The following is a 23,663-nucleotide window of genomic DNA, read 5'->3' on the forward strand; positions in this document are numbered from 1 at the left end:
GAGGTTTGCTCTTGGCTGCCATAGACACAGCTTCTAAGAAGGAGCTGCCTCAAAAGGCTGAGGGTGTTTGTTCCAGCTGCCAGCCCTCCCCCTGAAGTCAGCCCCACCACCAAGCAGTGTTGTGTTACCTTGGCTTTTCCAATTGCTTTGCTCCAGTGCCCAGAGCTGACACCAGGCCCACCTTTAAAGACAAGGGGGGTTTAGGAAACAGCAACTTCTCCATTTCCCCTTAGTTTGGATGGCCTTGAGACAATGGGTTGAGTTTTAGGCTCCCCACAAGCAGCACGGACCGCAGCAGCACTCACCAGTAAGGGTGACCCACAGAGCAAAGTAGGGAAATCAGTTTTATTTCACATGCAGCAGATCGAATGCATTGGAGATGTATGTACAGTTACAGCTGTGGGGGTGAGCAGGAACCTCACCCTACAGACAAGGAACATTCAGAGGTTTCTTTTCCAAAGCTTATAACAACACGTTTCCACACAGCAGGACTCTGGAAGCCTCTCTCTGTCTGGCTGCACAGAACAAAGCCAGGCTGCAGGGAGCCCCTGTGCTCCTCTGACCTCCCCAGAGTCACAGCGAGACTCACCCTGCGTCCCCAGCAGTGAAACCTGCCTCAGGACACGCTGCCACCTCCTAAGGACCACCCTGTGCCTGCTGTGTCTAAAGTGCTGGCTGAGGCACAAAGAATTCTCTCCTTGTCCCCTAGCCCAGTCCATCGGGTTAAAACTGCTCTTTAGGCATCCAACAACCCGAGCTTCCGCCCAGGCATTTACAGCAAGTTCCTTGGCTGAGCTTTGATCCATCCTTCAGGGGTTTCTCCCAACTGGTGCCTCCCCTGATCAGGGCCCTCAGACCTTCAAATCCACCGAGTTTTTCCCCTCCAGTGATTTTACTTTACAGCACAGTAAAGGAAAGGAAATGCAGCTGCATGTGCAGCCATGGGGTTTACAGCAGCCCCTTCTCCTCCAGTTCTGTCTCAGGCAGGGGTCTCCTCCATTGCTTCAGCTGACAGCTCCCACCCTGCCCTAGTAAGAGCCGCTGCCTGGTGGCACTGAGCATTGTGCAAGGACCTGCCCTACCTGTGCACGTTAAAAACCCCTTTACTCTGAACCAGTCTCAAAGCTCACTGGGACACTGCTGGAGACTGGACATGGAAGAGGAAGGGACTGCTGGAATCACATCTTTGTGACTGAAATCTTGCTTCTGTAGTGGAAGGGGTTGGCTTTTCTACCTGCTCTAGTGGAAGGTGTCACTGCCCATGGCAGGGGGTTGGAACTGAATGAGCTTTAAGGTCCCTTCCAACCCAAACCATTCTGTGACTCTGATTCTGCCCCGTTAGCACACAACACCAACGTCCAGCAAAACTGCTTCCACTTGCAGAGACAATTGCACTTGGCCACTTACTTAATACATTAACAGGGCATCAAACCCCACACATGCACTGTCCCAGCCCAGAGGAGCTGCCTTCCATTCACTGCCTGCTTGTTCCTATTTAGATATCCTATAGCTCTATTATTTACATCTTGTATGTCATTGTACTCAGCTCAATAAAACACAGTATTCAACTACAATAATAATACTGCCCGCACGAGGGGACACGAGAGGCATCTCCTGATCCCTGGATTCAGTCGCTGCACCTGATTGTAGTGATTGTAAAGACGTTCCTGCACGCTGGGTTCTGTCCTCCACCAACACTGAGCCCTCCATCCCAGCCCTGTTTACCTCCTCACTACACAGTTCCTCTTCTCCCACATTAGGGAATGCGATGAAGGCATGAGCCAATGTAACCACCTGCATCCAAACCTCAGCTGCCCCGAGTGATACAGAAGGGAGGCAGCAAATCAAATACAGACCAACTAAAGACAGAGCAGCAGCACACAGCACAGAGCGAGGGGCTGCTTATGTTGGCTGTTGGGAGTGAAGCAGCAGAGGGGGAGGAAGGGATTTAAGTGCCATTCCAGTGTAAAAAATCAGCATTCCCTCACGGATCCAGCGTTATTGCTCCACATGTGCAGCGGGTCCATGTGGCACTGAGGAGGTGAGAGTCCGAGGGAGGGCGTGTGTAAGGGCTCTGCACTGAGGAAGCTCCCGGCATCATCACCCCACCAGCCTGTGGTATCTCTGGACAGCAGTACAGGAACGAGCCAACTAAATCCCGCTCTGCTGACAGCTCATACAATAGCTTCAAGTTTAATGGAGTGGAAGGGAGAACCAGACTCACCCCGAGGTCAAGATGAAAGCAGCCAGCACTGCCTGCTACCAGCTGCCACTTCAGTCCATGCTTGGCATCAATGTTCCAGGACCCCTCCAACGCGGGGCAAAACATTCTGGACTAAAGCTACAAGCAGAGTGGTCAGGACATGTAAACAAAGCTGAGCATCACCAGTGGATAGCACGCGTGTCCCTCGCCGCGCCACAGCCATTCCAGTCCTGCGGGAGCCTCTCCTGGTCCTGTCACAGTCTCTGGCAGTGGCCCAAGGTCATAGGTTCCCCCACTGCTCTACGGGGGGAAACTGATCCACTTCGCCCACCTCTGTGCTGGGCTGGTCTCCCAGCGTGAAGGTCAGTCTGTATCTGAGCCTCACTTTCTCCTGCAGGTGAGACAAAACCCAAGAGCAACATGAGAACAGCTCCTGAGCAAACACTGTTACAGCTCTATGGAGAGCATCAGAGTGCTGCAGCACACAGCGGGGGGAAGAGGGCCTTGCTGAAGCCCATGAAGTACAGCTCTTCACCTATTTCCCTTACAGTTTTTATGCCATAAAAGCTTTATTGCTTATCATGGAGCAGCAGGAATGACCTGTTTGCACACACGTGGCCAGCACCACTGAGCCTGAGGAATGCTGCTGGAATCGTTCAGCACTTTCCAGATTAAATTCCTCATCATGTGGAGGAAGATGAAGTAATTCCTGCTCTGCAAACCTCCGAGTGAGACAGCAAGCAGGAGATGGAGCCAGTCCTTCAGCGAGGGGATCACCCTGCACCCCACAGTGTTGTTCATCTTCCCACCAAACCCCTCTGACATTTATCCTCAAAGCTTTCAGCTGGTTCTTTAAGGACCCTTTTGCTTTAGTTCTCAAGTAGCACCATGCAGATGAGTACATCTGTGCTAACCCTGCACACAGCTCTGAGCTTCAGGGAGTGGGCTACTTAAATGAGTCACCAGAGCAAGGACAAGCAGCTGCTCAGGTGCTCCCAGCACCGTCAGCAGAAAAGGAAGTGCTGACCACGTTGTTTCACTGGTCACAGGGACATCCCCACAGAACAAGGGAACAGATCTGACATCTGTCTGGTGGTTCAGGTCCATCAGGCTACAGCCTCAACACGGCAAAAGTACACCTACAGCACCAGCACCAGCAAAGCCAGACACTTCCAGTGCACAAGGGAGTCAAAGTCCTTGTACAGCTCCAACTGCCACCTCTTAAAGCTGAGCCTTGTATGTCTGTAATGCTTTTGCTGAGAGAAAGGTCCTTCTTGAGGCTCTCCTCACTGACGCAGTCTGCTGGGGAAGAGCCTCCCTCCAGCCCTGAATTCAGACCCCAGCGTTATGCAGTAACCACCTCTGGAGGGCAGGTTACAAACAGCTGCATCTGCCCAGATGTTCAGTCCAACACCCCCCCCATCCCCCCAGAATCCAGCTTACATCAAACCCGACAGGATAAACCCCACTGCCCCGCTCACCTTCGCAGGGTTTGCCAGGAGCATCACTTGGGTGATGGCAGCAGGCGGCTGGATGGGATTGAATGGACACAGCTCCGTGCCAGAGGGCGGCTGGAGCTTCACTTTCATGGACTGCAAGTGAAAAAGAAAGAGGAACCTCAGGGATTATCTCCTGCTCTGGGGACAGGGAGAGATGCTTGCACAGGCTGGGGAGGTAACAGCACACGTCAGACTGAAGGGAATCAATCCACGCGTGAGGCTGAGGAAACAAGAGCCACCCCTACGTGACAGGAACATGTTCCTGCATGACTGGAACAGGTACTGAGAAGTCAGCCCGGAGTAAAAGCATTGGTCAGGTGAACACCAACAGCACCTTCATCTGCGTGCTCTTTGCCAGAGGTTTTAATGTGAGCACCTTCCTGACAGCAGCAGGTCACAGCTGAGATTGAGCCAGTTTCCAAAACACAAAGCTGCCCATCCCAAATTATCCAGGTGCCTAAGACCAGAACGGAACACACTGCAGATTGAGGATGTCTTAAAAACTGGTCCTGAAGACCTGAAGGGTGGCTCTTTCCACGTAACCGTCTGTCTGAGCCGCCTCCATGAACACACACAGCTGGATTGATCCTAGACAGCAACTAAAACAGAACACTGCCTGCAGTGCTTGACTTATCCTTCTCAGTGTTTTCTGCCTCTGACAACCACCTGTGTGTTCTGGGAACAGGCAGAGCACAGCCTATAGAAAGGAGAACCAGGCTGCCCCAACTCCCAAGTTCACATCCAGGCCTTCCCAAAAGCAGTTTCACGTTGTTGTGGGTTTGGCCCCATCCCTACCTTTGGCACAGCAGCCTGGAGCACGATGTTCTTCACAGGGAGCGGTGCCGTGTTCAGCATGGAGACCACCACCACCAGCACATCCGACCTTCCCGGCGGGCATTCCCGGGCAAAGTGGAAGAGGATCCGGAAGCCGTTCTTGTCGTAGGCTGTCACTGGGAGGGCACTGCCTGCCACAGGGAGGAAGGGGACAGGAATGCAGGTTTACTGTGCAGGATGTGACCTGTAGCAGCATCAGGCACTCTGAGTGTTCAGCTGGGACACCTCAGCCTTTCTCTACTTCATGAGCTTTGGGAAGAAACTTTGCTTTTCAGGAATGTTCACAGAAAGGTGAAAATCCCAAAATACTCACTGGGTTTGATGGATTCCAAAGGAACGTGGACATTGGCCAAGGAAATCTCAGGTGCTTTCACGGGACTGCCTTGCTGCTGGAATGATGCTGGCTGGAAGAGAGGGCTTCCTGAGCCAGCAGGGCAGCTGCTTGGGAAGGGAACTGGAGGGCCCGCAGGGGCAGTGGCTGGCAGCCCTGCAGGTGCTATCAATGGGGCAGAGGTGACAGTGGTTGGCAAAGCAGCCCCAGGGAACACTGAGGGTGTCACCATGCCTTGGGTGGCAGTCCTGCAAGAGAGACAGGAAAACATGGGAAATGGAGCTGGAAGTGAAGCAGGAATTTCACCACAAACCCGGAGGTAACAGCAGATCTCAAGGACACAGCAGTGGCCTGAAGCCAGACTGCAGTCTGTCACTCAGTCCAGTCCCATGTAAGGAGGAGAGCTACAAGGGAAGCCATGGTGGTAGGAGGAGAGCTACAAGGGAAGCCATGGTGGTAGGGTCAAGCATCACTTGTGTAAGTCGAGAAGGAAGCAGAGTCCCACCATAGCAAAGGCTGGCAAGGCTAAGAAGGTCAAAGCCTCTGTACCTCACACCGCACTCATTTGTTTCAGGCCAGAGCAAGGGTGCTGTGCTCTCCCTAGTGGTGCCTGCCCTTCCTTCCCAGAGGTGGGACCCTCCTATCAGTCTGTAAACTGAAACCCTCTGAGAAGACAAATCCCAATCACACATTTCTACCCGAACAGAGAGTTCAGAGTCTGCCTCTGAACCTGCAGCAACCTTGGCTTTCCAAGTGCAGAGACAAAGCAAAGTCCAGGATTTTTGGTTACCCTTTGGCTTCTTCAAGGAGTTGTCCCAATGCATCCATCTTATGGGACATACTGCTCCCCACAGACGAGCTGAAGTACCCAGGAGCAGCTGGAACAGTCTTAGGAGGCCCCACAGGGGCAGCTGGTCCAGCTGGGAATACAAACGGTGCCGAGTTCGGTGCTGGGATGCTGGGAGCAGCCTGAGAGGCTGTGAAAGCAGAGGGCAGCGTCACTGACGTTCCACACGTGGTCTGGGATGTGTGATGGAGAAGAGGGTTCCCTGCAGGGTTGCAAGCAACAGTCACCATCTTCGGGTTAAAGAAATCCAGGTCCAGCTGGTCATTCTGAAAGAGAGGACAAGGAGATGCTCTAACTCGCTGCTACCGCCTGCTGTGGAGGTGTTACAGAGGGAGATAGATTTACCGCAAACACAGGTGCTGGGTGGCAAGCAGCAAAGTCTGTGGCCTATGTCAGGGCTACATCTGATCTGTAATTTAAGCAAAGGAAGTGCTAACATCATGGGGGACAGATGGGGAACTGAGAAAGCCAGGTTCAGGGATATCTACTCTGTTTAACACACAGCTATCCCAGATTTTAGGGCTAAGCCAGACTTCCCCTCAGGAACAGCTGCCCCTCTGCCTGTGTGCTTGTTCTGATGCTTCTCAAGGTGACACAGTGAGTTCCGAGATCTCCCACAATGACAATCCCTCCCCTTTGCCCCAGACCCTCCTTTGTACCTCAAACATGCTCCACTGGTTGTTTTCTGAGGTCTCTTTTGCTGCTGCAGGGGCAGGGTCATTCAGGCCTGAAAGGAAAACAGTAAGTAGGTGACTGGAGGAGGAGGACATGAGTGAGGTGTCACCCCTTGGTAACTGTTTCAGTACCATCAAACCACTCGATTCAGCTCTGCCACAGCCCAAGAACTTGAGGAAAGGCTGAAATGGGCTGCAAGTCTATGATGAGGAAGAGACTAACAGCACCAGTAGCTGACAGCCACCCCCTGTGCTCTTCTAACCCTGATTTGCAGTGTCTTCTGCTGTTCCTATCTGGGCTCCACAGGCAGGTGTTCTGCAGGCTCCTACACACAACCCCTCTAAGGCACCTTGTTCTTTAGCACTCTTTGGTACAGGCGTGAAACCTGTACCAAACTGCATGTCCAAGCACCTACAGGGACCAACTGCAATTACACTTAAGTTGCTTCACATGCAGCTGAGCCTGGGAAGATCAGAGTTTTTAGTCCTGACTCAATGACCTGGCCTTATACCAGGGATGATGCAAGGGAATGTGCCCTGGATGTCTCTAGAAACCAAAGGCATCTCATGCTCCTTTTTGGCACGCCACACACAGCCAGCCCTCACTCATGCAGAGGGAAGAAAGCAGTCTTTGTCAGGCACGGATCGAGTAGCCCTTTTGTGGGCCCTTCAGTGTCTTACCTAAGCACAGCAGCTCCTCATCCAGCAAGGAGAGGGAGCTGCTGCTCTGCTGAGCGGGTGCAGCTTCCACTTGGCCAGAGGAGCTGCTCCTCAGGGGTGCAGATGCCTGGGGAGGAGGTGGGAGGATGGGGATTTCGGCTGGGGGGGCTGGTGTCAGGGTGCTGGCTGGCAGTGGAGGTTGTGGGGTGCTGCTGACATCCAGTCCAGCCAGGTCAATGAGGGTGTTGAGGTTACTGGTGGAGTTACTCCCTGCAGCAGACAGGAGAAGAGCACTACTAGGAGAGAAGGCAAAAGGCTCAGAGCAAAGCCAACGTACAGAAGAAATGATCAGAGAGATGGTTTAGATAACACAGATCCTCATTTTATCTCTTTGTAACACAGAGAGCCCACGTGCTTTCCACCTCACCATCTGCTGTCCAGAAGCTGCTTAAATCAACCAAGATACTTGGAAGCTTCTATATGAAAATCAGCACCTGCTCCAACCTCAGTGCTTCTGGTAGTATAATTTGTAATGGTTTTAAAGCCTTTTGAGCTCAGATGAGGCTCTGGGAGATGCTAAAGAATTACAACAAACAGGGCTACCAAGAGCTGAGGAAAACTCATACTCTCTTGGATCTTTCTATTGAGGAGAGTCTTGTGTCCATGAGATGCTGTCAGGCAGCATTATGCATTCCTCTGCTGCTCTCCATCCAGTTTAACTGACTCCCCAAAGGTAATTCGGCTGCACACGTGCAGAGCTTTCAGTGGTGAAGCTGAAGTTTCAATGGGCAACTGGCCTAAATTCACAAATGGAATTGCTGGCAAAGCCAGGAACAGCACATGTGGCCTGGCTCCCACCTTGTCCTTTGATAAAATCATCTTCACCTTGCATGTCACCATTAAGGACAAATGTGGAGAGGAAAATGAACGGAAACTTCCAGCCACACAAGCCGTTCAGGTGCAGGTTTGCTGCTGCTGCTGTTATCAAAGGTTTCAATAATATGGAATGAGCAATGGAGAATGCAAAGCTGCAGCACTGTTGTTCATATCCAGAACTGTTTATCCACTGCTTAGGAGCTGTCCTGTCCTCCTCTGATTGAACCAACTGTTGGCCACAAGAACCAGCAGTTTTCTACTTTAGCACAATAGGAAACCCTGTCCAAAAGCCTTAGGATTCAGGATACAAGCCTGCAACAGTTGGCTTCCCAGGAACTCACCTTCCACTACAGACATCCCAGGGAGATCCACTTCACCATTGAGCACTTGCCCCTCTATGATTTTCTTATAGGAATTGATCACACGGGATAGATTGTCACTGGCCTGCAGAATATCCCCTACATGTGAGAGAGAAACAACCTCCAGGACCTCAGTCACACTGCTCCCACTGAGAGCACCAACTGAATAACCAGCAAGAAAATAACCCGTGATTATCTGGCAAGGAGCTCCATTACTCTTGCTTCTCCACACAATACCCCGATTTTCCTAGGTGCAGGCACATTACAGTAACAATATAAAATTGAGTCCAAAGCTTTGTCCCCCACAGCAACTCCCTTCCCCTTCCAAAGCAGCAGCTCTCCCCCATTAGCACCCCCAGCCTCCCCAGCCATCAACTCTACTGTCAAGTCCTTGCCTGAATTGAAATGATAAGGATAAAGAGGCTTTTATCTGCTTGTTCAAAGCAAAGTGCATCACAGTGAGAAGGTGTCTTTCCAGCAGCTGCTGAACCCTTGCACAGTCACAGGTCACAAAAGCAACTAGCAAAGGAGAAGTGGCACTCAGCTCACCCAAACTGCTGTCATTATCCTCTGTCTCACTGGCCAGCTTGAATAATGTCCTTCTTTTGGTTTCACACCTTTCACAGAGCTCCTAGGAGGAGAGAGAAGCACAAAGGGTTTCATCAGCCATCAGCAGCAATACCAGGCAGCACAGAATACCTCCCCAGGCACACTGGAAAGCCCAGAACAGAGGAACCAATCTCCCTGTGCCAGCGTGGCTGGACAACCAAGATCCTTGTCCCTGCCCTATTAACAGGGCTGTGAAGCATTACCTTAGCCTGGGAATCTAAACAGAGCCTGCATTTCAACACAACATCACCCAGCCCTCCCTCACATCAGCACTTACGGCCAGCTCTACTCCCAAAGAGATGTTCACCCCATGCACTACAGTTAGTCCCTAACAGCCACAGGAAGAGCAGAACTGTACTTCAACTATTCTGCTTCAATTGTGCTGTAACCACTACTGAGTCTGCAACTGCACAGAAGAAAGGTGGGAAGAATGAAGTGTTTCACAGAAACAAACCAGTGTCTTAAGCTTCTTACCCCTGTTTCAGAAGCCTGTTAAAATGAGGCACTTTAACTTTTAAAAAGCACAGCTCTTCAAGGCCCTGGGCCTGTCCAACCATCCTTGGCAGCGTGTTTCATTTTTACCTTTCTGATGGTCTCCCAACCTTCTAACACCAACTAAAATTCTTCCTTTCAAGGGAAGGATGTATTTTCTGCTTTTAGTTTATCCATCCACAGTGCCGTAAGGGACAGATCTGATCTGCAATCACTGTGTCCCAACAGCAGCAAGAATTACAAACTGCAGCTTCTTGATTCTGCCACATTGCATCCTCGGAGCACAGCTGCACGTTACTTCAAGCATGTGCAAACCCAAACTATTACGCACGGAGTCCTTTGCTGAAAGGCTTTAAAAACAGTTCTTTCCTTTCCTGCTATTTCCTGCTCTTGTTTCTCACCATTGCCCTCTGGTTTACTGTGCTCTTTGTAATTCTTTGCAAACCTCAAGTCTGTCAGAAGAAAAGGGCTGACTCCAGGAGCAGCTCAGACCCACCTTCATGAGCTCCCTATCGGCCTCCGATGATTCCTCTTTGCTGTAATGAACCAGCATCTCATTTAGCAGCTTCACGTTGTTATTCACTTCCTCCAGCGTGTGCATGCGCTTTGTCACCTTCTGAATCCGAGCCTCATCCTTCAGGGAGTAAAACACAGACATAGTGAAGTTCCCTGTAGAGGTCCATGGTATCACAACAGCAGGTATAACCTGTGTCAAATAATGTCTCTTTAAACTAGAAACAAACCAACCATCTCTCCATTCACATGAAGCTTTGCTTATTTTATTACCTTTTCCAAACAGTCTCACTAAATAGACTTTGATGTATAATTCTACCACTAAAACCAGAAAAGTTCCTTTCTGACCTTTCCAGAAGATTGATTTTTTTGGGTCACTTGATGTCACTTGATGGAAAAGATGAGTTTGAAGCAAAACATTTACTAGGAGCAACAAGAACTCTCTAGTCAAAAATGTCCACCTATGGATTTGAGATTCCACCTACAAATGCAGGAGAGTCTGCCCTGGGGCCAAGAGGAGCTTGAATGGAAACACTTCAATAACCTACACATCCTCTTCAGTCTAGAAGCTATCCTCTCTTTTTGCCAGAATCCCAGTGAGTCATTTCCTGGCCTCCAGTTTCTAATGACTGCCTGGGCTGGGTGCATCAGAGCTCTACAAACAGGAAGGTGTTCCCATGAAGCCTGCTTGTGAGAAGACACACTCCAAATGACTCAATCCTCAGTATCCAGGAGGGGTACTGCAATGTTCCACTGAAGCCTGCCATGAAATACCATCTCGAGTGATGGGAGTGTAATTGCAACAAGGGGTATTCAGCCCTTGCCCCTTCTTGCCCCATCCTCTACCAGAGAAACCAACTCCCAGTTGTGAGCTAGAGTCAAAATCACAACGTGTTCATATCACACAGAACCCTTTATTCTGGTACCACAGGGACTAGAAGCAAGTTAGCACTATCAGAAGTTTTAAGAAGAATAAAAGGCTGGATGTCATTGGTGGTCAGTTTCATCCAGTGCCTACAAGTTAACTATGGGATGTACTAACACAATGCTCCTGGAGCCTGAGGAAGGCAGGTTCTACCATTCACATGATCCTAAAGCTCTCCACCAGTTTGAATTGCTGGAAACCTGGAAAGCAGATTGCTAACTGGGACTAATCCTACAGGAATTTCTTACCTCTTTTACCATGGATTTGATAAGTTTGTTGGCCTCTTGTAAATCATCTGGGTTTTTGCTTTTCAGGAGCTTGGCTAGAAGCTGTAAGACAAGAAGAGGACATTCAGGAAGCAAATACAGACCCTTTGACAAAGGGAAGCAGAGAAAGGAATCTAAGAGAACAATTCAGAGGAAAAGAGATACAGCCCGCTATCACACAGCTTAACTGCTGTAGTTACAGTGACTTCAGGAGGAGTCATTTATACTTTGTTATTTTATGTGAGTTGCTGTATTCTTGCTTCTACACAGGACATTTGCTGTGAAATCTCACAGACTTTAGACACAAGATCATTATTCCTCCCATATATCAGTTTTGGTCCTAAGTGTTGAATGGTCTCTGCCTTTAGTACTACAGCAGGATGGTGCTTTAACCAGGAATAACCTCATAATAGTGACAGAGAAGGCTTTCACTTGAACTTCAGGGTAGGCAGGTAGACAAAGCAATGAGTTCTGTGCAAGCCCACACCACCACCACAAAACCAAACGCTGAATTTAGTATCTTTCCTTATTCTAAATACGCACTGACTAATCACTTTTCATTAGTGATTATGAACTAAGGCTTCACTGTACCTTGGATTTCTCCTCATCATCAAACACAGGGTTTTTGGGACGAGGCGGTGGAGAAGGAATCAGGGTTCGGTCTGCAGGAATCACAGGATCAAACATAACGATCCCTGAAAGGGGAAAGGGAACCCATGTGGGTTTGCACAAGCAGTCACCCCAGGCAGTGCACCCACTTACCCACAGGCTGCTATCAAAGCCATACATAGTCAATCTGTCCACTGATCCCAGCACACTGCCCCAGTGAGCAATACAGGATCAGTGTCACTGAGCGTGCTAGCTGGAGAAACACAGTTTTCTTTGAGAAAGAAAGGCCAAACCCCCACAAACGTGTTGCCATGTCTATATTGCTCCTCTAATAGCTCAGTATAATCAATAGCTCTCCACTGTTTGTCTTTCCTTCTTTTTCTTTAGCTACTGAAGCACTAAGTCCAGTCCCCAACAATCCAGCTTTGTACAGACTCAAGGGCAAGACATCTGTTTGTACGAGCTGAGCAGGAGAGCAGCAGTGCAAAATGGGGTGATGAGCAGGCTCCTAACCATGGCTGGGGGAGGAGCTAAGTCCCTGTTTGCTCCATTGTCACATCCTTAGATTCATGCTCAGCCTCAAGAGCTTTCCTGGAACCACTTTTCCTTGTGTTGAAGCCACATCTTCTCAGCTGAGCTTTTTTCACTGTGCCTACACAGGAAATGTGTTATCAGCTGATCTATAGGTACAATTGTAAAGTGATCCAGTTAAAAGAACTATATAGAATCACAGAATGGTTTGGGTTGGAAAGGACATTAAGATCATCCAGTTGCAACAACCCTGCCATGGGCAGGGACACCTCACCCTAGACCATGTCATATGTGACACTCCTCCTTACAGCCCAGGCTGCAGGGGATGCATGAATTAGCAGCCAACTTCCTACCTTGTCGCTTCAGCATGTAGTAGGCATCCTTGATTTTGGATTCTTCTGGCAGTGCCACTGTCCAGCTGTACAGCAACTCAATGACTTTGGTCTTCACTTTCTCTGAGACTCGGTCTCCCAGGTACTAAACGTGTAAAAAAGATGTAAATTCTCCATGTTCTTTATTTCTCTTTTTTTTTCAAATAAAGCCCAAACCCACAGAATGGAAGTTGAGTGATGTACATTAAAAGGTGTGTAACCCAAGTGCCACGATTATCTAAGATACATCTTATTAAGAGGAAGAATTGCTCCTCTAATATATTTGAAGTAATAGTGAAGAGAAGCTTTGTGATTACCTTTAGCAAAGGAAAAAGCAGATGTTCTGTGGCTTTCAGGATTTTGCTATTTAAAAATTACAGCAATACAGATATCCACCCCCTTCCCTGTCCCCAGAGAATGTGGGAATACTTGGCTGCATCAATCATGCCATGGGGTGCCCCCGTCTAGTTATCGCCACATGAATGTTGAGAGACTTAGCCAGGCCCTCTTCACACACCAAGTCAGCAGCAGAGTGAGGACTAGAACTCTGGTGTGTTGCCAAGCACCTTGTTTTAACCTCTGCATCACGCCTCTCTTCCACTGATGCTGGAGTTTGGTTTGGTTTTTAAAAACAGAGATTGATGGTAAATAAGTACAACTTACTGAGAAAAGTAAGCAGAACATAAACTAACTAAAAAACCTTAGCTAAATGCTCTTGAGTATAGGCTAATAAATGCAATGAGCCAGCCAGAGCACTGCAAACATTTTGGATGCTGCCTGCAAAAGGCTAAACAAGAAGCAAATGCAGTCATATAGCCCAGGGACTAACCTTTGGAGACACGACTTTTATCAACTCGTTTAAGAAGCGAAACTTCCCTACTTCATTATGAAATCTCCTCCCACAGTTCTTCATACAAGCTTCTAGCACCTGCATTCAAAGAAGAAAAACAGGGCTGAAATGAACACAAAACCCTACAGTAACTGTGTAGCTGTGTTGTGCTTATAGAGGAACTCGAAGACCCATGTCAGTGAGACACGCATTCCTGCTCTGCAATACACGAAGCTCAGCTCTTTAGAGGTGACACACCAAGGCAGGCAGGTCTCCCATCCTCAGCCATGCAGATATATAAGTTATCTCACCATTAGATCTCCTAACAATGAACACAAATCTTGCCCAAAGATAACAAACAGAAGCAGCTAAAACTAAACCAGAGTTGTTTCTGACTGCTCCATTGCAATGAGCAACGTGGACACTCCAGTGAGGTCCCTGTGCTCCCACTCCCAGCAGAAGGGAATCAGGGCCTTCAGCCCCAGAACTGACCCCACTGACACACTATGCACCCCTTATACCCTGCACAGATGACATGAACTGATATATAAGTGGATTGAAGAGGAGGGGTAAGGACTACCTACTGTCAAGGCTTGAACTGCCTCCCATTCCTGCGGCGACTGGATTTTATGAGCCAGGAGTCTCACAGCTATCTGTGGCCTGAAACAAAGCAGATCCCCATTACAAACAGAACGGGTAAACGCAGTGAAGGATGTTTCAGACTTTCACAGATTTTGCTGTTTAAATGAGCTGTCTTTCACATAACTAAAGGAAAGGAGCACTTTGTCTCTTTCCCCCACTGTACAAAGGCTAACAGGAGGCATCTTTGTAAGGCTGGGTGTTTGCACATAGGAAAGGAAGCAAGAGCTCCTTAGTCTGGGCCAGCCATTCCAGATTCCTCCTTGGGAGGGGCCAAACAACTCCCAGTCCAGTTCCCAGCCCAGGAAATCCCTTCATTTCTTGTGCATTAGCTTCATCTTTCCAAAAGAAAACTCTTCTCCCTTAACTCCCAGGAATGCTGTGGCCCAAGAGGTTTCCTCAGTTAAGCCCAGTAATGTTTTTAAGGGTGTGAGGCCCATCAGGCATTAATAACAGTTATAACCCCACTTCACAGCCTGGCAACCAGAGGAACTTCAGCCAGATGAGAATCTGCAGCTGCAGAATTAGGGGCAGATTCAGAATTGCCATTCTCCTAGTGCTCAGCCTGTGTATAAGCCATGCATCCCAGAAGAGAAACCACACTTCAAAGCATCTTGTTTCTTTTATAGCCACATCCTCCTTGTGATATCAGCATATATAAAAGACAACATGAAAGTCTGACGATCAAGTGATACACTTAAAGCTGTGAATATTAATTTATGAGGCCTAGAGCACTCTTGGACACTCACCCTTCAAGTTCTTTGTTGATCTGGTCACAGAATCCGATGATGTATTCCCAGTCTTCTTGCCTGTTAGATGGGTTAGTGGCTTTATCTTTGGCAAGGGAAAGAGAATATATTACCAAGCAAGCAAAAGAAACAGTAGAAAAGGTCATGCACTTCCTAGACAAAAACATTTGACATCTTTTGCCAACTATAAAGGAGGAAGAGGTTCACACAGGGTCTGTCTGTTCAGAGAAAAGGGTGTGTTCAAGCTGAAACATCCAAATATCCAGCAGGAATCGCTGCTTCCCAAAAAGCCAGGTGCCAAATCTCAGGTACTTATAAAAAACATGTTGTTTCCATACTCTAAATGAGAGCACAAGATAAAACACGTGAGCTCACAGAGCTTCCCTCTGCCTGAATGCTCTTTCTGTTTGGCTCTAACATTAAACTTAAAAGCTAAACCCTCACACTCTCTACACAGGAAATTATTGGCGTATTCCCTGGAAGTTTAGTGGAAGAGCTGGAACATCAGATGTTTAATACAGGCATTTAGCATTAAGTATTAAGAGTGCCAGTTGATTTGTTAGATGCCTTAGCATTCCTTCTGGGAATTATGAAGTGAAATTCATTATTATACATTGAGCTGTTCTTGCAAGTAATGAACACTCCAGCGTGGGCTTGATCAGCAATTCAAACCCTGCATGCTCAGACTGAGAGATCGATGCTTTACTGACTGGGTTATTTCAGGCTCCTGAAGGATCCTCCCCTGGGTACCAGGACCTCACTTACTGTGCTGATTGCAGAATAGTGATGCTATCAGCAGCTTTTTTTATTATGAATGCATCTCATCCACGTATTCTACTTCACCCTGATGGAGCACTGGATTTACAGGAGACAAAATTCCTGCTTTAACCTAATTTTCCAGTTAAGATGAGCAGACATGATTTTTCTTTCCTGTAAGGGAAGAAACAATGCTATACACCTCGGGGATGGCATTTAAGGAGCCTTCATAAAAATTTCAATACAATAAGAAGAGATGTAGAAAAGAAAGTATTGCTTAGCTAGACAGTATAGAGCAGAGGATGAAGGGCAGGGAACACATCCCTCTACTTTCATCATAGAGGGAAGAATAATGAACTCCACACATGCTACATTACAAAGTGTCATTGTTTATCATCATTAAAACACATCCTTTTACCTTTCCACAGGTAGATAAAACCAGCTGCCAAACAGAATAACCCCACTTTCACAGCACACCTCAGTCCTCCTACTGTGGCAATCCTACAAGGTTTGCTTGTATTTTCTTCCTCCTCAAAGGGAATAGTTGTAAAGCCATTCTGTAAGTTATTCCATAGTTTTCATCTGGAAAACACTCCACAGAGGTGAATCCCTATGCCTGCTGTTGACTTACATGGGACCCTGAAGAAGCAGAAGGCAGCAGGCAGAGAGGACAAGCTGGAGGATCCCATCCTGTCGTACAAGTGAAGCTACAAAGCTAATTTTTGAACTCAAGAGATTCAAGAGAGGCTCAGTTCAAAGCACAGCTGCTGCAGAGCCAAGCAACTGTTCAAAACGTATGGGACACTTCAACCTGGTTACCACACACAACTGCTCAGCACCCTGGAAGCATCAGGAAACCACGGGCCTAGAACAATGTGAAGCCTTTCCATGCACGTCAAATGGCATCACGCACAGCTCAGTGCTCCAAAGCACCTCTGCTGCTCTGAAGATGAAAAAGCACAGCTCTTGGCTGGAGTTAATGGAATGGATTTAATAACTACAGGAAGAGCACAAACAAATAAGGACACTCAAGCACATGAACTCTTTGTTGGATGCACATCCTGAAAGCAGGAAAAAGCTGCGGTACAAACAGGAACATGTAACCAGTGGTGCCATGTTCCAAGCATTCATTTTAAAGCTGTACCAAACATCTCCAAAGACTGGAATGACACTGGATTAGTTCACACTCAAACTGAGTTCAGAGAGTTCTTGCACCAGAAGCTCTCACACAGAGATAGCAAAGTCTCAGAAGGAGGTTACTGAAGGGAAGCTATGTTCCACATGAAGCAACTCCCTATTTCTAATACTCATAAAATCTCAGTGTGAACCCCTAGATCATAAGTTAGTAAGCTTGATAAGGAATCCTGCCCTGGCTCTGGAGATTGATACGTCTGCATGACACAACACAATGGTGTGTACAGATCCTTATTACCATCTGAGTGCAGCCATATGAACACAGCATCCCAAGCGAGCTAAATTTCTCTTTGCAGGACATCCCTACATGAAGCTGCACCATGTCTATCAAGGCACAACTTAAAAGTCCTATGTTTTTATGCAGAACTCTTAAGATAGGGGCAGGGAGCTCCTCTGCAGTGCCTTATAAATATACTTCAACACTTACATGAAAGGATTCACTTCAGGAAGGAGAGTTTTGTACTCTGGAATATTAAATCCCTGGACACAAAGTTGCTTCATACTTGACCTAAGCACCAGAGCCATCCATGTCTCAGCTGCTCTGATAGACCCTGGAACACAACGAGGCAATGTTCAGATGCATCATTAGATATGAAACAAAGGTGCTTCTTTTCTCTTTTCTGTACAGAGAATCAACTGTTGGAAGGCAGAGAAGCACAGACCATTAACTGACTGGTAATGAATGATCGTATTTTCCGAGGTTTACTTCTGAAATGAGACAAAAACCATCCCCAAAAAGGGCTTCCCCCAGGTCAGGCCTGGTACATGAATTGGGAATCCCTAGCCCAAGCCTGTCAAGTTTAACAGCCCAATTTTGTTTGTATCCCCAGGAGGAGAATGCTGATCCATGACAATACAAGGGAAAAAGAACTGAAGACAGTCACAATACTTTATCCACCTGCATCTATCATATAGAGAGGCACTGCCTAAGCCTGACATGAGTGAGACACAGACAGCTTCCTTCTGGATGCAGTAAAGGCAGTGCTAAAATCAAAGGATCCAGCTGTGTTTGTACAACTGCCATTACTTCCTAACCTCTTCTATTTCAGCTCAGTGCAGCAGAAGAGGCTGCTGGCAGGGAGAGAACAGCAGGAATCACCTTCTTTCATCCCAGCTGCCTGAGATGAGGCAGGAAACATGAAGATGCTAGATCATCACTGGCTCAAGTGCAGATCTTGCTGCAGCATTAGGACACGAGGATGATGTTACTTCATGGGTCTATGACTCCACCTGATGACAGACAGGGCAGCATGGAAGGTACAGAGGAAAAATCATTGGCAGGAGGAAATTTTCCACCTTCTGTGCCTGGGAAGTTGGAATTCCAGAGCAATTCCAGCCCTTCCCTTTAGGAAGGGCACAGCAGGTGCTCACCCTCAAGGTTAGCAGCGGACACAGCCCAGCTTTGTGATGGTTACAAGAATAAACCCCTCAGGAGGCCTGGTAGAAGCTGCACAGCCTCTGCACCGGGCTGCACGACTCCAGTAATTCACATACACTAAATGCTTTGTGCTCCTCTATGATGGGAGGAGCAACAGAATCACACCAGCACAAATCACTGTGGCAGTGACCTGGCATAAAAGCATCCTCTGAAATGAGAGTGCAACCCTCAAGCCTTGAAAAATGTGTACACCTCTGCAGGCAGGCTCACTGCACTACTTACAGTGAGTAAGGCTTTTGTAACACTACCCATCAGCATGTGTTCTCCTGTGCAGAACATCCTACTGCTCGGCCAAAGAGGGAGAAGTTCTCTCTTAACATCCACAATTGCAAAACAAGCCCACAAAACAAACAGGCAGGAAGCTTTCCAGGCGACACAACCTAAAATAGCATCCCTACTAGGGATATTTTCACACACAAACTGAACTCGGTGAGTCAGTGCTCCTCAGAGGAAGATTAAAAGGATGGGATGTGGGTGTTTCTTCATGTGTCTCACTGGCTACAATAAGAGATATTGACAAACAGTGGGAGTTCAGAGGAGGAGCAAAAATGGTGAGGGGCCAGAAGGCATTGATCTAAACTGAGAAATAAGGCCTGAAAATGTCATTTCGCCAGTAACTCCTGTGACAGATGAGGATACTGGGTATGTGCTGGAGTTTCATATAAAAAATACCAAGAAAGAACAAGAATTAACCTTGTTTATGGGAAGAGAACTCCAAAAGGGTAAGAGGCTTTATACTCTATGATATTTAATGACCATCTGCTGTTTGCCTACTCTCCAGCTACTTCAGAACTCCACTCACTGCTGCAACCAAACAGCAATTACAGTAAGAAGACATTTCACACAACGAGCTGGCGATGCCCAGGACAGCCTCCCAGGGGCAGCAGCAGCAGCCCCTGTGCATGGAATATAGGGAAAACCATCACTGTTACGACTGATTCATTCAAGAATCACCTCCCGATCTGCCTGCACTGGGTTGGGATCCTGCAGCACCAGGTTCTGTACAGCCAACAGCCCCACAGCCACCCGGCTCGCAGACACTCAATGAGGAGATACTCAGCAAGGGCTGGGGATGAAAAGGCCATGTTTTGGGGTTTAACCTGTGCCTGATGTGATGAAATATACCTTAGCTTGACAAAGGGGTTTTAAATATGCCAATGTATATGGAACAGACACCTGAAACTGCAGCTAGGCACCAAGCAAAACCCATCTGCTTGACAATCATGGTTGTGTAACACAGCAATACAATTCACTAGGTAAACCCCTACCGCTCTCAGCCTCACAACAGCACTAACGCTGTGCGCTTCCCTAACCAAAACCCAGGAGAGGGGAGCACACACATACAAACCCTCACGGTCAAAATACCCCCCAGCAGAGCGAGGTGAGCTCCAAACCTGCCCATCGTTCGCACGTCCCAGGCAGCACATCGATTAACGGACCCAAACCACAGCTACACCCCCACAACCACCACAGCCCCGCGCCTCTGTGGCACCGGGGGCACAGGACACCAGAGCGGGCGATCGGTGGCCGCGACCCCGGCAGGAGGCGAGGCCTCAGCCGCTTCACCCCGCGCTAGCGGAGGTCTCTGCTCCGGAGGACCGGCCCCTGGGTGCTCTGACCACCCTCGGCCTCCTCTGTACGGCCACGGCCTGCGAGGGGCCTCCCGGCTCGCTGAGGCGATGGGAAAGGGCCCGGGGCTGAGGTGGGCGCGGGGCTGAGGGGGGAGAGGTAGGGCGGCGGTGAGAAGGGCCCGGGTGGAGGAGCCGGGGCTGCGGGGGAGCCGGGGCTGAGGGGAGCGGGGACCCCGGTGCCGAGGGAGCGGCGCTGAGGCGGGGGCTCCGCGGGTACTCACTGAGCCACGACTCCAGGCTCTCCCCTTCCGCCTCCGCCATGTTGCCGGCCCGGCCCCAGGCCCCGCCCCGGCCGCGCGAGACCCGCTGGTGGGGAGGGGGCGTGGCCAATCTAAGGACCGCCCCCTCACGCTGCGCTTGGCTCCGCCCCTAAGGGAAGATGGCGGCGCCCATGGCGACGGGCGTGGGCGGGCGGCTGCGGGCATGGCTGCCGCGGTAAGCGGGGCCGGGGCTGTGCGATGGGGTGGTCCCCGGGCCTGGCCGCACACGGGTTGCGGTGCTTTGGGCTGCCGGCGGGGCTCGGGGCAGCCGCTGTGTCGGGGGAGGTGCGGGGGTCTCGGTACCGCGGTTGCTCCTCTCCGAAACGCATCCAAATGCGCGTCCCGAGGCGGGTAATGAATGGAGTCACGGTGTAAGGTACTCGCCCCACTGCCAGGGGCACAGAGCGGTGTTTGTTCGAGACACGCACAGGCCGGGCCCTCAGGGAGCGTCAGGGTCGGGCAGGGGCCCTGTGCTGTGCCTGGGACTTGGGATCCCACCCGTCCCTTTGGCGTGGCCTGCAGCAAAACTACTGGTTTATGGAATCCTAGAATGGTTGGGGTTGGAAAAGACCTCAAGATCGTCCAGTTCCAACCCCTGCCATGGGCAGGGAAATCTTCACTAGACCAGGTTGTCCAGAACCACATCCAGCCTGGCCTGCAGTGTGCCTTGCAGTAGAAATGCAGCGATGGAGAGGAAGGTGGAGATGTCTCCCAAGTGCAGTGTGTCCATCTGAGGCGTGCTCACCCCTGCCCGCATCCCCGTCGTGACATACTGTGTGTGCCTGTTTACAGCCCTCTTTCTCTTGCTCCTCGCAGGCTGACGCAGGTGAGATGGAGCCGCTACAACCCCAGTTACATAGAGCCAGAGGTGAACAAGGAATTGTACCAGAAACGTCCAGAGGAGCTCACTGAGGAGGAGAAGGAGAAACTGGAGCATAAGGCTGTTCAGCCCATCAAAGCTGCACCCCCCAGTCTCTCCAGCTCTGTGTTCAGCGACCCTATGATCAGGTCAGAGAAGGCACCGTCTCCTGTGGAGCCACAATACCTGTGGAGCTGTGCCTTTATTTGCTGTGCTGCCCTTGCCTTCTGTCACAGCGCAATCCCTTTATTCCAGGTTAATCTTTTCCCCACAAAGCCAGTGACTGGCAGTGATTAGAGATAATCACAGCAGATCCAGCAGCACCCAGACTTAACAACAGGAACGGCACAAAAGGGGTGGGGCTTGTTTCTGTGGGTGATGGAAATCGGTTCACCTTTGGCTTTGTGTTTGCAGTAAATTCACCAATATGATGATGAAGGGTGGAAATAAAGTGCTGGCCAGAAGCCTCATGTCTCAGGTGAGAACTCATATTTCTTCTATTAGGTTAAACCAATACAAAATGGAAGGCTGTGATGTCAAGCTCCCTGGAATAAGGAATTATCAGAACTCAGGTTATCCCTGTGGTCCCTGCACTCTGTTCTCACTGTTATTTACCTGATAAGGCATTTTGTACAAGCTTCAGCCTCATTCAGCTCACAGCCCAGGTGGTGGGAGCCTAATGGAGAACATTCTCTTTCCACTCTTCAGTAGCCCTTGGACCTTATGTACTGCGTAAACTCAGAGAATACTTTTAAAAGCATGATTTTCTCAAATGATCTTCCTTCCAGCTCTTTCGTGCCTTATTTTCTGTATAATTTGCCAATGAAATCTCACAGATGTGTCACAGCTTTGACCCCTGCTCTGACCTACAGTAACTGGTATTAGCTGATGGTCCCATCTGGTCCATTCCATCCTTGAAAGCCCTTGAAACAAGGACACACGGTCCATCTGCTCTGTCTCTTGTCTTTATCCCAAGACTCTAGAGGCCATTAAGAGAAAGCAGCTGGAGAAGTACCACAAAGCTCCAGAAGATGAGAAGGAGACAATTGAATGCAACCCTTACGTCATTTTCCACCAGGCTCTGAAAAACTGCCAGCCCATCATTGGGCTCAGCAACATCACAAAAGGAGGCAAAACCTACCAGGTGAGAGGGGGGCCTGGGAGCACATCTGGATGGGAGAGAGTTAGGGAAGCAGATGAACTGGTTTCCACCCCTTCAGCTCAAGCTTTCCTCCCCTTGGAAAGAGGGATGCTTTGCAGTCTGGATTAAAACAGCACCTAGAGCTTTGTCCAAAATCAGGCCCCCAGCCTGTGAGCACGGCAGTTCCCTGTCAGCAATGGTTTCTGCTTCTCTGATAAGGAGGATGCAGCAAATGTTGTCCAAGAAGAGATCAGTGACAGGCAGCAAACGAATTGGCATTGCAGGACTATGGGTCTCATCCTCTGTGCAGCACCACATTGCTTGGGTAGAGGTCCCAAAGCCCTGGGGCAGGTCAGTGTAGCAGAAAACATCAATTAGATACAGTGGAGGGTTGAAAATGAGCAGAACCTGTCTTAAGTACAAGCTCTGCAACATGGAGACCTGATGGGGAAATAAGATGTGGAGGCATTTCTCTGTCATTCAGTGGAGTAGGGACCATCTCCCATCTCTGCAGCACAAACCAGCCTGGGTCCAGCTCCCAAACAGCCCAGAAGTCCTTACAAAGCCCATTTCAAGGCAGTACCAAGGCTGATCAGAACATCCATTTGGTAGCAGTGGCCAGTTCCTGTGGACAGGAGGTGAATTGGGACAGATGAGCTGCTAGGTGCTGGTTTTACTGCAGAGAGCAGCATGGGCTGGACCTGTGCGACTGCTGGAGCAGAACAGGTTCCTGCCCCCTCACAGTGTGATAACTGTTACGGGTTCCACCTTCCCCAGGTGCCAGTCCCTCTGAAGGACAATCGGAAGCGCTTCCTGGCCATGAAGTGGTTGATCACTGAGTGCAGGGAGAACAAGCACCGCCGGACACTGATGCCCGAGAAGCTCTCCCAGGAGCTGCTCCTGGCCTACAACAACGAGGGGCCCATCATCAAGAAGAAGCACGTGCTGCACAAGATGGCAGAGGCCAACCGGGCGTATGCCCACTACCGCTGGTGGTAGGGACTCTGCATGGGACACGGTGCCACCCGCCCCAGCACTGCCTGCCTGGGGGCAGCTGGGGAGAAAGAAGAGGGAAAGGAGGAAGATCCCTTCCAGACAGCTTCTGAACTAAGCCAGGGAAAGCTCATCTGATCCCACAAGGTTCCTCTGCGCTTGTTGGGATGGGGAAAGGAGGAATCTGGAGTTACCAACCTCTGCTCTGGTTATTTCATCATCACTTCCCGGTAAAGACAAGCCTTAAGATGTTTTCTTAAAGCAATGCTGCACAAAGTAATCTTCCACTTACCTTTACTGCAAGACTTGTAAGTCTCTGCTCCTGCAATCAGCAATGGTTTTGGCTGCACAGCTAAAAACAGAGCTGGACTTTTGTCACACCACAACACTTTGAATGGTACAAAAGGCAATAAAAGGCCCTTTTTGAGTTGGTTCTGGTCACGAGCAGCATTGTCTGCACAGGTTTGATGGGAATAATAGCAAAATAAAACCAGTTGTATGGGAAAGGTTTCTCGAGTCCAAGCCTTTGTTGCTTGACTCTCAGACTGCTTTTTCCAGTAACCCTGGTTGTACAA

General features: G+C 49.3%; 2 protein-coding genes across 8 annotated transcripts; one reads left to right on the forward strand and one right to left on the reverse strand.

Annotated features, from left to right (window-relative positions):
- Positions 1-1,793: 1,793 nt before the first annotated feature.
- On the reverse strand, positions 1,794-20,156 carry GGA3 (golgi associated, gamma adaptin ear containing, ARF binding protein 3). Of its 7 annotated transcripts, none has more exons than XM_062639831.1 (17): positions 20,057-20,156; positions 14,817-14,901; positions 14,013-14,088; positions 13,429-13,527; positions 12,582-12,705; positions 11,680-11,783; positions 11,071-11,151; positions 9,881-10,018; positions 8,833-8,914; positions 8,266-8,382; positions 7,070-7,318; positions 6,374-6,441; positions 5,658-5,980; positions 4,850-5,115; positions 4,498-4,667; positions 3,685-3,795; positions 1,794-2,594 (listed from the first exon to the last, which is right to left on the reverse strand). In XM_062639831.1, the coding sequence occupies exons 1-17, from the start codon at positions 20,094-20,096 to the stop codon at positions 2,484-2,486; spliced, it is 2,244 nt and encodes a 747-aa protein (XP_062495815.1). In that variant the 5' UTR covers positions 20,097-20,156; the 3' UTR covers positions 1,794-2,483. The 7 variants fall into 7 exon arrangements, with proteins under 7 accessions (XP_062495815.1, XP_062495818.1, XP_062495816.1 ...); XM_062639834.1 differs by having other exon boundaries at positions 14,009-14,088; positions 14,817-14,876; positions 20,057-20,119; XM_062639832.1 differs by having other exon boundaries at positions 14,817-14,876; positions 20,057-20,112.
- MRPS7 (mitochondrial ribosomal protein S7) lies at positions 20,137-23,594 on the forward strand. The gene is made up of 5 exons (XM_062639844.1): positions 20,137-20,270; positions 20,912-21,103; positions 21,369-21,432; positions 21,931-22,098; positions 22,873-23,594. Exons 1-5 carry the CDS (start codon positions 20,215-20,217, stop codon positions 23,092-23,094), a joined length of 702 nt encoding a protein of 233 aa, XP_062495828.1. The 5' UTR covers positions 20,137-20,214; the 3' UTR covers positions 23,095-23,594.
- Positions 23,595-23,663: the final 69 nt, after the last annotated feature.

Source organism: Pezoporus occidentalis, unplaced genomic scaffold, assembly GCF_034315485.1.
Source record: "Pezoporus occidentalis ecotype Australia unplaced genomic scaffold, CSIRO_AGI_Poc_V1 ctg62, whole genome shotgun sequence".
In the NCBI taxonomy this organism is placed as follows: domain Eukaryota; kingdom Metazoa; phylum Chordata; class Aves; order Psittaciformes; family Psittacidae; genus Pezoporus; species Pezoporus occidentalis.

Bases quoted from the DNA above. Each gene is read 5' to 3' on its own strand.
- GGA3 (XM_062639830.1), bottom strand. From the start codon at position 14,983: ATGTTTTTGTCTAGGAAGTGCATGACCTTTTCTACTGTTTCTTTTGCT. The intron at 11,152-11,679 runs GTACAGTGAAGC...CTTGTCTTACAG, and splicing joins ATGATGAGGAGAAATCCAAG to CTTCTAGCCAAGCTCCTGAA. The intron at 6,442-7,069 runs GTAAGACACTGA...TTTTCCTTTCAG, and splicing joins TGAGGAGCTGCTGTGCTTAG to GCCTGAATGACCCTGCCCCT.
- MRPS7 (XM_062639844.1), top strand. From the start codon at position 20,215: ATGGCGGCGCCCATGGCGACGGGCGTGGGCGGGCGGCTGCGGGCATGG. The intron at 21,104-21,368 runs GTCAGAGAAGGC...TTGTGTTTGCAG, and splicing joins TTCAGCGACCCTATGATCAG to TAAATTCACCAATATGATGA. The intron at 21,433-21,930 runs GTGAGAACTCAT...CTTTATCCCAAG, and splicing joins CCAGAAGCCTCATGTCTCAG to ACTCTAGAGGCCATTAAGAG.